This window comes from Sus scrofa, chromosome 17 (genome assembly GCF_054392235.1).
Source record: "Sus scrofa isolate SSC_HxYL_T2T_F1_AM1 chromosome 17, Sscrofa_HxYL_maternal_Yorkshire_Landrace_v2.0, whole genome shotgun sequence".
NCBI classification, from domain to species: domain Eukaryota; kingdom Metazoa; phylum Chordata; class Mammalia; order Artiodactyla; family Suidae; genus Sus; species Sus scrofa.
In genome coordinates this window covers 55,305,909-55,322,272 of record NC_139399.1, presented here as the reverse complement: position 1 = coordinate 55,322,272, position 16,364 = coordinate 55,305,909, and the positions used below count along the sequence as shown (strand labels likewise).

The window sequence follows — 16,364 nt, the reverse complement described above, 5'->3', positions numbered from 1 at the left end:
TACAGCTGGCTGGAATCATCCAGTACGAAGCCTTTTCAGATTGGCTTCTTTCAGTAATTTAATATGTATTTAAGTTTCTTCCACGGCTTTCCATGGCTTTGATAGCTTATGTCTTTTTAGAGCCCAAGAATGTTCCATTGTCTGGATGCACAATTTATTTATCCATTCACCTACCGAAGGGCGTCTTGGTGGCTCGCAAGTTTTGGCAGTTATGAATAAAGCAGCCATAAACATCTGTGCGCAGTTTTTGGGTATGGACTTAAGTTTCCTACTCCTTTGGGTCAATACCAAAGAGCATGGTTGCTGGATTCTATGGTAACGGTATGTGCAGTTTTGCAAGAAATTGCCAAATTGTCTTCCAAAGTGGTCACATCATTTCATATTCTTTCCAGCAATGTGGGGAAGTTCCCGTTGCTCCTCCTCCGCCTCAGCATTTTGTGTTGTCAGAGTTCCAGATTTTGGTCATTCTAATGCACTGGTATCTTGTCGCTTTTATTTGCATGTCCCTGATGGAATGCACATAAAGCATTTCTCTTCATATGCTTATTTGCCATCTGTATATCTTCTTTGGTGAGGTGTCTGTTAAAGTCTTTGGCCCGTTTTTTAAACAGCACTGTTTTCTTTTGAATTTTAAGTTTTGTATATATTTTGGTTAACACTCCTTTATTAGATGTGTCTTTTGCAAATATTTTCTCCCAGTCTGTGGCTTGTCTTCCCATTCTCTTGACATTGTCTTTTGCAGAGTGTTTTTTTTTTTGTTTTTTGTTTTTGCTTTTTAGGGTTGTGCCTGCAGCATATGGAGGTTCCCAGGCTAGGGGTTGAATTAGAGCTGCAGATGCCAGCCTGCACCCCAGCCACAGTAACATGGAATCCGAGCCACATCTACAACCTACACCACAACTCACAGGAACGCCTGATCTTTAACCCACTGACTGAAGTCAGGGATCGAACCGTGTCTTCACGGATATTAGTTGGGTTTGTTACTGATGAGCCACAACGGGAACTCCTGGAGAGCAGTTTTTAGTATTAATAATTTCTTTGGCAATTATCATGTTGTGGAATCTTCTGTAGGTCAGGTTTCTTAGGAACCAGTCTCAGAGGCAGACATTTGTGTGCAGGAGGTTTGCTGGGGCGTGTTCTGAGGAGCAACACCTGTGAGAGAGGAGCAGCAGGGCTGGGGAGAAGAAGCGGAATTGTGATGCAGTGGCAACAAAGGCTCAGCCAATCCCCTGGGGAGCTCTGGAGCTGTGACAGAGCTTCAGAGGTGTCCCTAGGCCTCTGCACCTTAACATCAACCCGTTAGTGGATACCGGTTGCCCTGGGAATGAATGGGGTGTAACTAACCTTGGGTGAAACAGCTCACTCTGCCCAGGGAACTTCCCACAGAGGGACTCAGCTGTGTCAGCAGCCAACACCCCAGCAACTGAGGCCGGAATGCCTTCATCCTAAAGGAACCTGACAGCCCCTTACAGCAGCTACTACATAATCTGGAAAAGAAAAACTCAAAAATAAAGAAAAAGAGTATAGGGCTTGGAGATAAAGACTACTGATGCCCTCCAGGGACTTACTCTGTGATCTTGGGCACATCTTTGGGCCTACGTCTCTCCATATGTACATTGAGAAGGAATTATTAGACCTACTGGGGGACACACATACATCACGATCGCTAGGGAAGCAGATGCTTTGGAAGCTGGTCACAGCAACTGGAGAAGACGGAGCTGAAATGCAGCTGAACGATTCAGAGGGGAACCTCTAGTCACAGGGAGTTCATCAAACGAGATGAGGTGGCCCAGCCTACGGGGGCTTTTCTTCAAAGGTGCTTTTCTGAATCATTAGTTTGTAAAATGGCAGAACAATGTGGAAGCTTCAAGGTCACCTGGACCATCCCTTCATTATACAAAAGAGTTGAGGAACGTGCCCAGTGTCACAGACTGAGTCAACAGCAGAGTCAGGAAGCATCCTCTGTTCCCAGAACCTGGCCCAGTGGTTTCTCAACACCCACATTGCCTGTTCCTTGAGAGACGGAGTCAAGGCTTGTTTTGGCTCAAAGAAGGAGATACCTCCTGAGGCTAACGTCCCTGAAAGGAAAGCTATTTGAAAAGAGCCAAAATGGAGGGGAAAAAAGGAGAATGAAGGGAAGAAGCTATTGAGCACAGAACTCTGTCAGTCAGGGTAGGACAGGTTCAAAGTGTACTGAGAATATTGGAAAGGCAGAAGTTCTTTTAAAGCAATAAGGTGCAGGAGTTCCCCAGTGGCTCAGCAGGTTAAGGATCCAGTGTTGCCACTGCTACGGTGCAGGTTCCATCCCTGGCCTGGGAACTTCTGCATGCATGCCCTGAGTGTGGTCAAAAACACACAAAGAAAGAAAACAAAACAAAAAAATAAGGTGAAATTAATGGGGCACACGCAGTAAGATTTGATCCTCCATATAGACCTTGGGAGGCTCTCAGAGAAATCCTGCTGTCCAATTATTTGATTTTAAATAAACTAGTTAAGAATAAGCTCTAGCCAGAGTGGAAGACTGCGGAGGGACCTCACTATTCACGAGAGCTTTTGGATTTGTGATTGCCCTGTTTTTCAAGTATGTCAAAAGAGCTTTTCAGTTCGTCCCGTTCTCAACACCACATCTTCGTTGCTTCCCCAGACCAGGGATGGCTGAGTCCAGAGTTCTTCCTTTTCAATGTCTTTCTTTTCTTTTTTTAGGGCCACACCTGCAGCATATGGAAATTACCAGGCTAGGGGGCCAATCGGAGCTGTAGCTACCAGCCTACACCACAGCCACAGCAATGCCAGATCCGAACTGCGTCCGTGACCTACACCACAGCTCACCTCAATGCCGGCTTCTTAACCCACCGATCAAGGCCAGGGATCGAACCCACATCCTTATGGATACTAGTCAGGTTTGTTACCCCTGAGCCACAACAGGAACTCCTCCTCCAGCTTCTTAGAATGTGCCTAAGATATGGGCGTAGACCTGAAGGTCAAACTGCTCTTTGTACAGATATTAAAACGGCATCTCCCCACCTTTACAATCTCCCTCTCTATCCTACTCTTAAGTTTGGAGCCCTTTAGACATTCTACAGGGCTCCTCATAAACATCTCCTGCTGCAAATCATTAGCTTTCAAATTTCTCCAATTTGAAATTTTGATCTCAAATTCTATATTGTAGCCAGTGGGTACAATTTCTAGTTTTTACCCAAGATGGGTTTCTGTTTCTTGCTCTCCATGTCATTGGGTGTGGTTTTGGGAAGAAAAAAAAAAGAGAGAGACAGATTTGTTTTACCCCAACTTTTTTTTTTTTCCTTAGGGCCACACCCATGGCATATGAAAGTTCCCAGGCTAGGGGTTGAATCAGAGCTGCAGCTGCCGGTCTACACCACAGTCACCACAAGACCAGATCCGAGCCGAGTCTGTGACCCACACCACAGCTCACAGCAATGCTGGATCCTTAACCCACCTAGTGGGGCCAGGGAACGAACCTGTGTTCTCATGAATACTAGTTAGGTTCGTTACCACTGAACCATAGTTGGAACTCCTACCCTAACTTTGGTGCCAGAAGTACCCAGGGTGGGGGGATTATATATTCATTTTATTTTCAAGTATTAAAGCTTGAAGATAAATCATCAGTTTCCATGGTCAAGATTCCCAGTTTCTTTCTTTCTTTCTTTTTTTTTGTTAGCTGCATGTTGACATTCCCAGGCCAAGGATAAAATCCACACTGCAACACAGTGTGCCTGCACCACAACTGTGGCAACACCGGATCCTTAACCTGTTGCACCACAAGGGAATTTTCCCCAGTTCCATTTTTAATTCCTCTTCCATAGAGAAAGGCGTCATCCTGCATTTGGTCTGTATTCTTTGGTATATACTCATAAACCCTTGATGTCTTTTGTGTGATTTAAAAAATATATATGAATACTTCATACTACATGTTTATACCACCAATCTGATTTTCTGAACAAATTTTTTGTGGTATGTCTCCATAGATTTACATAGATTTGTATAAATTTATTTTTATTTTTCTATAGTATATCAAGATATGAAAATTTAACCATTTCACAAGTAAGGGCTCTCTTGATTGGTCTCAATTTCTGACCCTTTGGAACCATCTTACAATAAACATTTTAATATATGTATTAAGTTCCCATTGGCAAATATTTTTTCTTTCTTATATATCTGGAAGGAAACCTGCTAAATTATAGCTTGTGTGAATTTTCAGTTTTATTAGGCATTCTTCTAACTGGCTGTACCAATTTACACTTCCGTCAGCAAACTATTAGAGTCTCTGAGAGTTTATATTGTAGACTTTTAATTCTTGCCATTACAATGGGTAAAAATGCTTGGCTTTTTTTTTTTTTTCTCATTGTGTTTTTAGGGCCACACCCGTAGCATATGGAAGTTCGCAGGCTAGGGGTTGAATCGGAGCTGCAGCTGCTGGCCTACACCACAGCCACCGACCTACACCACAGCCACAGCAATGCAGGATCTAAGCCTTGTCTGCGACCTACACCACAAGTCATGGCAATGCCAGATCCTTAACACACCGATAGAGGCCAGGGATTGAACCCGAAACCTCATGGTTACTAGTCGGATTTGTTTCTGCTGAGCCACGACAGGAACTCCGAAAATGGTTGTTTTAATTGTCTTTTTCTTTAAAACTAGTGAGATCAAGGCTCTTTATATGTCTGTATTGGACATATCTACCTCTTCTTTGCTCATTATATTCATAATTGATTTTTCTAAGAGGTAGGCTGCTTTTCTTTTTTTTTTTTCGGTCTTTCTTTTGCCTTTTCCAGGGCCGCACCCGCAGCATATGGAGGTTCCCAGGCTAGAGGTCCAATCAGAGCTATAGCTGCCAGCCTACACCACAGCCACAGCAACTTGGGATCTGAGCCGTGTCTGTGACCTACACCACAGCTCACTGAGATGCCAGATCCTTAACCTACTGAGTGAGGCCACCAGGGGTCGAACCTGCAACTTCATGGTTCCTAGTCGGATTCATTAACCACTGTGCCACGACAGCAACTCCATGCTTTTCTTAACTAATTTGTAGAAATTCTTCACATATTTTCTTTCTTTTTTTTTTTCCCTGATTTTTTTTTTTTTTTTTTTTTTTTTTTTTTGTCACGCCAGCAGCATGCAGAAGTTCTGGAGCCAGGGATTAAAACTGCGCCACAGCAGTGACCTGAGTCAAAGCAGTGACAATGCTGGATCCTTAACCCACTGAGCCACAAGAGGACTCTTCCACATATTTTCTATTCCCTTTTTTTTGTTTTTCATTTTTTGTTTTTGGCCAATATGTGCAGCGGCTTGATGTGGGATCTCGGTTCCCAGACCAGGGCTGCAGGGGTGAATGTGCCAAATCCTAACCTGGGAACTTTTTCCCTCTAGTCCGTTTTTTTTGGTCTGTTGTGATAGTTCCAAATATTCACTTCTGATCTATTGATTATCTTTCAACTCTCTTGTATTTGTCGTTTTTGTGGATGATGGAGTTAAATTTATCAGTCATTTTCTTAACTCTGTGCCTTTTACTTACCCTAAGATGAGTCTGGCATTTTTTGAGCCCCTACTATACAGCAATTACTGGGCTCTTTCTTTCTTTCTTTCTTTCTTTCTTTCTTTCTTTCTTTCTTTCTTTCTTTCTTTCTTTCTTTCTTTCTTTCTTTCTTTCTTTTTGCTTTTTTAGGGCCACACCCACCGCATATGGGTGAAATAGGAGCTGGAGCTGGAGCTGCTGGCCTACGCCACAGCCATAGGAATGCGGGATCCGAGCCACATCTGCAGCCTACACCACAGCTGATGGCAATGCCGGATCCCTAACCCACTGAGCAAGGCCAGGGATCGAACCTGCATCCTCATGGATCCTAGTCAGGTTTGTTAAACGCTGAACTATGAAGGGAACTCCTTACTGGGCTATTTCTTTCACATGTTTTCACCTCTAATTCTCAAAACTTTATGAAATTGTCATTAATATTATTGTTTCCATGTTATAGATGACAAACTGAGGCTCAGTGGGGCCAAGTCATTGTCCCCAATTATAGATGCAGGACTTATATCTATATTTTCTTGGCTTCAAAACACTTTTCTGTGTCTACTTCACAGGTTTGGGGAGAAACCCCTCCACATACAGATATTGTCTTCTTCTTTTTTTTTTTTTTTGTCTTTTTGTCCTTTTTAGGGCCGCTTCTGCAGCATAGGGAGGTTCCCAGGCTAGGGGGTGAATCGGAGCTGTAGCCGCCAGCCTACGCCAGAGCCACAGCAACGCGGCATCTGAGCCGCATCTTCGACCTACATACACCACAGCTCACGGCAATGCCGGATCCTTAACCCACTGAGCAAGGCCAGGGATTGAACCCGAAACCTCACGGCTCCTAGTCAGATTCGTTAACCACTGAACCACGACGGGAACTCCCAGATATGGTCTTCTTTATCTTACCCCTCATATCCTAGACCAGACTCAATGAATCAAGGAAGATGGAATTTCAGAGAAAACCTTGAGCATTTATTTATTTGCCAATCAACAGACATTTCCTGCCATGTACCAAACTTCACGTTGGATACTGGGAATACACAGGTAAAATATCCAAAACTTGGCCCCCAACGAAGTATAGGTCACAAAGCCACATCTTCACCAAGGTGTTTTCATTTTTTTCAGGCTTGGGGAAAAAAGAAATCCCCAGACCACATGGACCGGAAAGTCCTAACCTTATTGAACTGGCAAGGATACATCTGAGGAGAGAAAATAAAGCAGAGCCTCAGTACAGGAGCATTTTTAAGTGAGCCTTCTCTGTTTCCCACCAAGAAGGTCCTTCTGCCACCAGACTAAATTCCTTGGGATAAGTAGGGAGAGACCATGGTGCTGGAATAGTTGAAATGATGCTGGTCTTTGATCTAGAAATTGGGGAAAAAAAATCCAGGCTTTTCACTGACACTACACTGCAGTCTTTCTTCTGGTAAATCCAAGGCACTGGGCCAGAGCTACATCTGTACCTCTTACTAGTTTTCTGTGGTTCCAGATAACACAACCAATTGGGGCCATAACCAAAGCAACATTCTTCCAATGCACACAGCACTTCAAGTCTTAAAAAGCACTTTTACACTTAGTATTTCTGTGGATAAAATCGTGCCCATTTTACAGATGGGGAAACTGAGGCTAAGAAAAAGATAGAGTCAGTTTCTCATAGTCATACGTTCAGTCAGAGGCAGAGATGCCATTAAACGATAGACCTTTTGCCCCTTGTATCATGACTTCTTCCTCCTGGCTTATTCCAAAAATCCTTCTTTCCCCAGGACCCAACTGGACCTGTCACAGATGACCTTCAGGGCTTCTTATCTAGAGAACTCTAGGGAGTGAAGGATGTTGAGGGGCAGAGGATCTGCTTGGTGGAATGAGCAGTCCTGGGAGACATCAAGCATCCTCCTTCACATGCAAGGGCCCCAGGAGGGTGAGACTATAGGATCCAGGGGGCATGTGGATCTTGCCAGATCTTCTCCTTACCTTTTACCGGCTGGACACATATGTTCCCACATATACCCTTGCAGCACTTGAGACCATTCAGGCAGTTGCTGTCATTCTGGCAGTGGTCTATGGGGTTGAGCATCTTACACTGGCCAGTGACCACTGGACACTTCCCAGGATTGATCTTAACTGGTAAAAACAAGGCCACAACTTCACTTCCTGGACATCACTCAAGCTCCCACCCTGATCCTATGCATGGAAACAGTTCTTCCTCAACCTCAGGACCCAAACTAAGGCCAGTGCATGTCCTAAAGGAGATTCCTCCCCACCAAGGGCGCCCCAACCAGTGCTTTCAGTGTCTAACAGACAGACTGATTCATTAATTGATTGACTGGTTAGCTGGTTGACGGGCTCACCAACTGACCCACTGCCTACCTGAGAATACAGAGCTAGGGGTGGAGGAGCCTTGGCTCTGCCCCACCCTCCAGCCCAGTTCAGAGGAGCCCCCTCCACTTTTTCAAGATGCATGTCCTCAAGTTCAAATCTCCCAGGTCTCCCTTCTTAGGACTCTACTTCCTCACCTGACTTTGATGGGTTTACAGGATCCAAGCATTTGATGCCACAAGTGTCACGGCAGCATTTTTTCCTCTTTGGACACTGCCAGTCATTCTGGCATTCAGGGGGTTCATATACCAGGCACATTGCAGGGCGTATGAAGGGGCAGGATCCACGTTTAGTTTTTCCTGAAGGATAACAACAAAGGAGGAAGAAACAGCTGAGGTTGAGTCATGACCACAGTCCTGGACAAGGGACCAGCTTCCCAGGAGAGGAGAGAAAACCCAACCCAGGAGGCTGACCCCAAAGGAATGAAAGGAGCCATTAGGATTCCAGTTTCAAGGCAAGGGTGGAGCAGTGCCAAACTCAGCCAACCACTCAACCAAAAGAGAGACAATGGCACAAAAGAGAAAGGTATGGATGACCGTGTGCTGCTGGATGTTTTAAGAGGGAGACTTTGCAGCATCTGCAGACTCCCATGGTATAAACAGTCCCACCGTGGCTAATTTCAAGCTACCAATGGGACATCAACTAGCTCTCATAAATCTTGCAGATTTTACAGCCAGCCGTTTGAAGCCAGCATAAACCAGCTCCAGTAAGTGGCTGAATAGAGCCCATGAACAAATGCTGCAGGCCCAGGGATGGCTGGAAGGGAGAAAGAGAAGGGCAGTGAGAGCAGCAGAGGCAACTCATCAGAGATTAAGCAAAAGAAAACAGATCCACTGAGAAGCACATCGAGAAAGTGAGTGACCGTTAAATAAGAAATATTAAGAGAAAAAGACAACAATTTAAAACATTAAAACTGATAGAGACCAAATTAACATAGCAGGAAAGAAGAAGAATAATAAAAAAACACAGTAAATAAGGTTCTATAGAGAAAGAAAAATAAGAAATACGGGAGTTGGAATAAACAAGTCCATCTGATAAAAGGTAGATTTTTAGCAACTTTCTTAGTTGAAGTCCTCAGAGAGAAGCTTGAAATTAGGGGGCATAGGCCAGACCATTGGAAAGATGCCTTGACGGTCAGCTCCCAGTCTCAAAAGAAGAGGCTGTTCGCACAATGAGCCACCACTGACTGTGGTACCTGGACGTGGCTTTAAAGACTCCGACTCCTCTTCGCCAGCCCCTTTCACAGCCCAGGACGTCAGGAATCCAGAGGCAAATATCACCAGGAAGATGAAAAGGCTGCTGGGCTTCATCGTGAGGGCAGGTGGGGCTGTGGTGGCCTGTGGCAGCTTCCCCCTTTATACCTCCTCCTATGGGTGCGGTTCCCCTCAGAATTGCCTTGAACCCTCCCAGCTGCTATTTCATAAGCAGGAAATTTGGGTGAGGACTGTGACCCCATAGTGTTTATGGCTCTTTTCTGCCCTTAGGCAAGAGCCTGAGGCCCGGGAAGGGAAATGGAGGACTTGGAGGGGGAGGTGTCACCAGGCTGGTCAGGATGCCATTCTGGGACACCTTAGGGGACCCTGCACCACCCACCTTTGGGGTGGAGTAGGGAGGGGCAAAGAGGGCAGAACAGAAAGACATGGCAAAGGAGCTTCTTTGAAGCCTGGAACAGTCAGCAAGCTGGGGCCTCTCAAAGTGTCCTGATTTTGCCACACTCCTGGGCTCTTGGGGATTGCCACATTCGCTGCGAAATCACCACCGCCCGGAGTCACTCCCTTCCCCAAACATCAGGTGACTTTTCTCTCACTCTCTCCTGACCTGTTTTGATGTACTACCTACAGGGCAGTCACACAGAGAAGCCTTGATGAATGACAGGTGAGGAGGGGACAGCAGTCGAAACCGTTTTGGGCCCCAGCCTTCCCAGCTGTGAAGTGGGCATGATCGTGGCTGACTGAGTCACTCAGGAGGATTCGAGTCAAAGAGGGTGGAAGGACAGTGAAGCATGAGCAACTACCGCTTAGCTCTGCGGCCAGAAATGAAATCGGTGTGAAGGGAATCACATTTGAGTTACTTTTTTTAAAAAATTTTTTTGGGGTCTTTTTTTGTCTTTTCTAGGGCCGCACCTGCAGCATATTGAGGTTCCCAGGCTAGGGGTTGAATCGGAGCTGTGGCTTCCAGCCTACGCCACTGCCACGGCAACGCCAGATCCGAGCCATGTCTGTGGCCTACACCACAGCTCATGGCAATGCCGGATCCTTAACCCACTGAGCAAGGCCCAGGATTGAACCTGCAACCTCATGGTTCCTAGTCAGATTCGTGAACCCCTAAGCCATGACGGGAACTCCACATTTGAGCTACTTTTCTTGAGATAAACCGATGGGGCTCTTTTTAGCAGTCAGGGAAATAGCCAGTTAAGAGGGGTTGCCATTTAACATACTCAAAAAATTCTCTCACACCCCCAAATTACCCCCACTGCTCTTTCATGATTATAATGGACTTTTATTGGACCATGGCTACATGGTGAGAAGTTCGTATAGGACAGTTCTAAACAGGAAGTTCTAAATATCAAAAGGAAACCTATTAAGTCAGAAGGAGAAAGACAAATGCCACATGATATCACTTATACCTGGAATCTAATATACGGCACAAATGAACCTAGCAACAGAAATAAACAAGCTCATGGACATGGAGAACAGACTTGTGGTTGCCGGGCGGGGGGAGAGACTGGGCGTTTGGGGTTAGTAGATGCAAGCTGTTTCATTTGGGGGTGGATAAGAAGTGAGAGTCAGCTGTATAGCACAGGGAACTCTATCTGATCACTTGTGGTGGAAGATGATGGAGGAAAATGTGACAAAAACGAAAGAATAGGGATGCATGGCTGGGTCACTTTGCTGTGCCAGAAACTGACAGAACATTGTAAATCAAGTATGATCAAATATTTTTTAAAAAGGGGGCCTATTAAGGTGAAACCAAGAAAAAAATGCACAAAATACAGAAAATAGAATGTAGAGGAGGAAAAGGGAGTCCCCATGATGCTGGTGACAGACCATCTCAGAGTGACAGCTGAGTGCCAGAAATACAGACAGGACAAACTAGCAGTTACAGTGGGGAGAGGGGTTGGGGGGAGGGGCAAAAAGGGGTAGAGGATTAAGAGGCATAAACTATTATGTGTAAAATAAGCTACAAGGCTGTATTTTACTACACAGGGAACATAGCTCATATTCTATAACCATAAGAGGAGTATACCACTTAAAACTGTGAATACTGTCTTGTACCCCTGTAACATGTAATATTTTACATCAATGACAACAAAAAACGTTTTTTTAGGGGTTCCCTTGTGGAGTAGCTGGTTAAATACTTGGCATTGACACTGCAGCAGCCCAGGTTGCTGCTGTGGTGAGGGTTTAGATCCTTGGCCCAGGAATTTCTGCATGTGGCCCCCCAAAAAATTTTAAAGACACTCAAGGAGAAAAAAAATAAAAATAAAAGCATTGTAATTCTCTTTTATTTTTTATTTTTTGTCTTTTCTAGGGCCGTACCTGCGGCATATGGAGGTTCTCAGACTAGGGGTCCAATCGGAGCTGTAGCCACCAGCCTACGCCAGAGCCACAGCAACGTGGGATCCGAGCCGAGTCTGCGACCTACACCACAGCTCAAGGCAACGCTGGATCCTTAACCCACTGAGCAAGGCTGGGGATTGAACCCGAAACCTCGTCATTCCTAGTCGGATTCGTTAACCACGGAGCCACGACGGGAACTCCTATTTTTTATTTTTTAAATACTTATTGAATGTTATTACATTTATAGGTGTACAACATCATCGCAACCAAATTTTACAGCATGTACATCCCTTTAATTCTCTTTTTAAAAGAAGAAGAAACAAAAAATAAAAAACAAAAAAACCCCCAGAGCTACCAGCCCAGATTGGAGGAGGTCAGAGGGCTCCAGGAACTTCATCTTCTGGAAGGTGAAATTAAAGGAATATCTGGCACATATGAATACACAACAAGGAGATATAGGCAACTGGTGCAGAGTTTGTGGTTGAATAGGTGATATGTACACGGAAAACCAAGCAAGTACAAAACTACACAATCTTTTCACATCAGAAAAAAAGTTAAAAGTTATACCAGGAGTTCCCGTCGTGGCTCAGCAGAAATGAATCGGACTAGTATCCATGAGGACGCAGGTTCGATCCCTGGCCTTGTTAAGTGGGTTAAAGATCTGGTGTTGCTATGAGCTGTGGTGTAGTTCACAGATGCAGCTCAGATCTGACGTGGCTATGGCTGTGGCTGTGGCTGGCAGCTGCAGCTCAGATTCAACCCCTAGCCTGGGAACTTCCATAAAAGACAAAAAAAAAAAAAAGTTGTGCCAGAAAGGAAGAGTAGTTTGGTTGACTACAGAGCGACAGTGTTGACACAGTGCTAATGCTGTAAACAGTAGCGCTGACCAAATCGCAATGACCCCATTAGGCTGATGGGAAGAAGGGGGGTAGAAGGGCGAGTCTGCATTCCAGAGGTTCAGGGAGCAAACAGATGGGCAGAAATCCCCTTTTCAGTTCTAGAAAGTCAATGGCTTGTGTCTAAAAGCGAAAAGGCAAGAAGTAGCGTGGTTATTACAAGATGTCGCATAAAGAATATTCCTTAGACAGGGAGCTCTGGGCTAAGTTGATAAACTAAAAGTGGTTTCCTCCAGGGGGAAGTGGTGGTAAGCAACCGTGATGTATCACAAATGCTTTGCAAAACGAGGCGACTCTGTAATCTATCTGCGTGCATAACTTTGGCAAGAATAAAACAAATATTGCCAAAAGAGAACCTACCATCCCACATAGTTCCCCACAAAGATGCACAATCACCCAGGTAAAGCACTAAGCACCATTCTTCTTGCAAGAAATTTCCTTTGTACATAAGACCCTCTGAGTTGGAAGCCCCTTTTTGGTTCCCCAACTGACTCTGCACTTAGCACTTTTTTTTTTTTTTTTTTGATATTTTCTAGGGCCGCACCCTCAGCATCTGGAGGTTCCCAGGCTAGGGGTCGAATTGGAGCTGTAGCCGCCAGCCTACACCACAGCCACAGCCATGCCAGCTCCGAGCCGCGTCTGGGACTTACACCACAGCTCACGGCAATGCTGGATCCTTAACCCACTGAGCGAGGCCAGGAATTGAACCTGCCACCTCCTGGTTCCTAGTCGGATTTGTTTCTGCTGCGCCACCACAGGAACTCCAATGCTGCAGTCAGATTCTTAACCCATGCTGCCACAGCGGGAACTCCCAGGTGAATCCATTTCTGCACTGTGCATTGATCTGCATGTGTATTCTTTAGTCAAAACCACAATGCCTTCATTAGTATAGGCTATAGACTGAATGTGTTCCCTCGAAATTCCTGTGTGGAAGCTGGAAGGCCCCAGTGTGGTGGTATTAGGAACTGGGGCCTGTAAGAGTGATTAGGTCCTGATGGTGGAGGCCTCAGGAAGGGGAGTTGTGTCGTTATAGGAAGAGATATGCATGAGATGATCTTTCTCTCTCTGCCAGGATACGGCCACACGGTGACCATCTGCCAGCCAGGAAGAGGACCACCGCCAGACACCAAATCTACCAGTGCTTTGAGTTTGGACTTTCCAGGCTCCAGAACAGTGAAAAGTAAATTTCTGTTGTTTAATCTGCCCAGTGTACGGTATTTTGTTCTAGCAACCTGAGCAGATTAAGACCTGGAGTCAGCCTTGATTTCAGCCAAACATTTTTGGATATTGTTTATCATTAGAGTTTATAGCTAAGCCTGTTTGCGTCCATAATCCCAGAGCACTCTCCATTCTAGTATATGCCAGTGGCATCTACCCTAAGCCTATGAGAGGCAGCTGGAGGGCTTTCAGGAAGCGGCCTTCAGCCAATGACACACGGGAGCTGAAGGATAAGTACCTCATCTCTCTTATCCAGGGTGGGACATTTCAAGGCAAGGTCTACAACATCTTGAGACGTTTCCAACAGGATGAACCCCGTTGCCCACAGCAGTAAACTTCTCAGCACAGCCTCCTTTGGCTTCTTCCCATTCCTCTTCTCACAAGCCCATTCCCTGAATAATGCTTCCTGGATCACTTCCCAGATAGCGTGGTTGTCCTCAAACTGTTGCCCCTGGATCTGCTTCCAGGAGAACTAACCAAGCATATATCCCAGCATCGAGCTCAGTAATAGGCACGTGTAGACGGCAATTGTCGTCAGAAGGAGGATAACATCTGCAGAGTTCGGGAACCCGACACACAGCGTGTGTGGAATGATTGAAACAATGAACGGTTCATTGAGTGAAGCAAAGAAGGAGGCCAGAAAACATGAGCTACGCTCCAATCCCCCCCTCCCAATCAGGCTAGTCCTTGGGGACACTCATCCACTTCCAGCTTTGTTCCTTTCACATATTTGGCAAAGGTTCTCAGAAAAATTCCAACAATGTCCAAGGGGAATGGAGAATTCCCTCACCATGAGGCTGGCGATTTGATGTCGTGACCGAGTGCCAACGAGGTGGTGGTGGATGGCAAGGCCGAAACCTGCGGAAAAGGGCTGGAAGACAGAGACTGGGAAAACCAGTGAAAACTGGGAGGAACAGGTCACCCCCCCCCATCTACTTGTGGTTTCCTGGATGACAATTGTGGCATCAGATCTCCTCCCATGAGAAATGAGCTTCACAGATGAATTCCTTCCTCTGGGGATTTCCCTCCCTGGCTCTTTCCAAATGGAGCTTTTGAAGTTTATATAAGGTTGGAATGCCTTCTCCAACATCCCCGCAATAAACCTGTACTGCGTTGTGCCTTTGGGACTTTGCCATTGTTTTTTTTTGTTGTTTTGTGTGTGTGCATGTGTTTAGGGCCGCACTCTTGGCATATGGAAGTTCCCAGACTAGGGGTCCAATTGGAGCTGTAGCTGCCAGCCTACACCACTGCCACAGCCACGCCGGATCCGAGCCACATCTAGGAACGACACCACAGATCATGGCAATGCTGGATCCTTAACCCACTGAGCAAGGCCAGGGATCAAATCTGTGTTCTCATGATACCGGTTCTTATCACGGAGTAACTGGGAAACTCCCCATTGTTTGTTAATGCAGCACTAAGTACCTGAATAGTAATCCTATCATGATTATGTGGGTACTTGAATATGTATTTGGCCTCATAAATATGCAAATTGAATGGGGCATCCATTTTCATATGCCAGACTGACAAGAGTTTTAAAGCCTGGCAATATATTATTAAGTTATGGGGAAACAGAGACTCATATACTGCTGGTAGGAGGGGAAATTGGTCCATCCACTTGGCAGAGTGACTTGTTTTTTTCCTGCAAGAACAGCCCAGCCCTGCCAGAAGGAGAAACATAAAAGCAATTTGAATTCTAAGTATCGTCCACCCTTCTAGGTTCTTCTGGCTAATCTATGAATTAAGCTGACCTGAGACAGAGTAACAGGAGAAAATCAAACAAAAGCTAACAGGTGTAGACGGGAGAAACCCAGGAAAAAAAACAAGTAACTCACCAAAGTGGCTGAAGCCCTAACCTTAAATCCTGTCTTCAGCTAAAGACAAAGGAGGGTGTTGGGGGCAGTGGTTTGGGAAGTCAGAGGGGAGGAAGGCCCTTGACAAAGAAATGGAAAAGCGAATGCTTGGTAAACAAATGTTTGCCAGGCCCTACGGAAATAATGGACACAGAGAGGAAACAGACTTTGCTAGATTCCTCCCTGTCTACACAGCCAGTTCATACTACTGTGGTCTCTGGGGGCAGCTCCCTTCCTGAACCAGGTCCTCCACCTCCATCTCTTTTATTTTTATTTTATTTATTTATTTACTGAAGTAGAGTTGATTTACTATGTTGTGTTAGAATACACACACACACACACACACACATATATTCTTTTTCCGATTCTTTTCCCTTGTAAGTTATTAAAAATACAGAGTATAGTTTTGCTGTGCTAGACAGCAGGTCCTTGTTGGTTACCCATTTGCAACAGTGTGTACCTGTTAATCCTAAACTAATTTGCCCTTCCTCCCACCTCTTTCCCCTTTGGTAACCATGAGCTTGTTTTCTATGCCTGGGAGTTTATTTCTGTTTGGCATATACATTCATTTGTATCATTTTTTAAAAGATGTGGTATATACATCTCTATATCTATACACACACACACACACACACACACACACACACACCGGAATATTACTCAGCCATAAAAAAGAATGAAATACTATCTTTGCAGCAACATGGATGGACCTAGAGATTATCATACTAAGTGAAGAAAGCCAGAGAGAGAAAGACAAATTTCAAATGATATCACTTACATATGGAATCTAAAAAAAAAAACGAAGTCTACATTTCTTTCAGGCAGTCAGAGGGAAGGTCAAAGTTTCTTCTTGAGTCTTTTGGGCCTTAAAAATAACCAGCCTAAACAATTATTCAGGGGAGCTTGTTTATAGAACAGAAACAGACTGACAGAT

At 45.1% G+C, this 16,364-nt stretch overlaps 1 protein-coding gene across 1 annotated transcript; it reads right to left on the bottom strand.

The window, feature by feature from the left end:
- Positions 1-6,480: 6,480 nt before the first annotated feature.
- Positions 6,481-9,234, bottom strand: LOC100512873 (antileukoproteinase). Its single transcript, XM_003134465.5, has 4 exons — positions 9,099-9,234; positions 8,041-8,202; positions 7,499-7,648; positions 6,481-6,729 (listed from the first exon to the last, which is right to left on the bottom strand). Exons 1-4 carry the CDS (start codon positions 9,211-9,213, stop codon positions 6,707-6,709), a joined length of 450 nt encoding a protein of 149 aa, XP_003134513.2. The 5' UTR covers positions 9,214-9,234; the 3' UTR covers positions 6,481-6,706.
- Between the last annotated feature and the right edge of the window lie 7,130 nt (positions 9,235-16,364).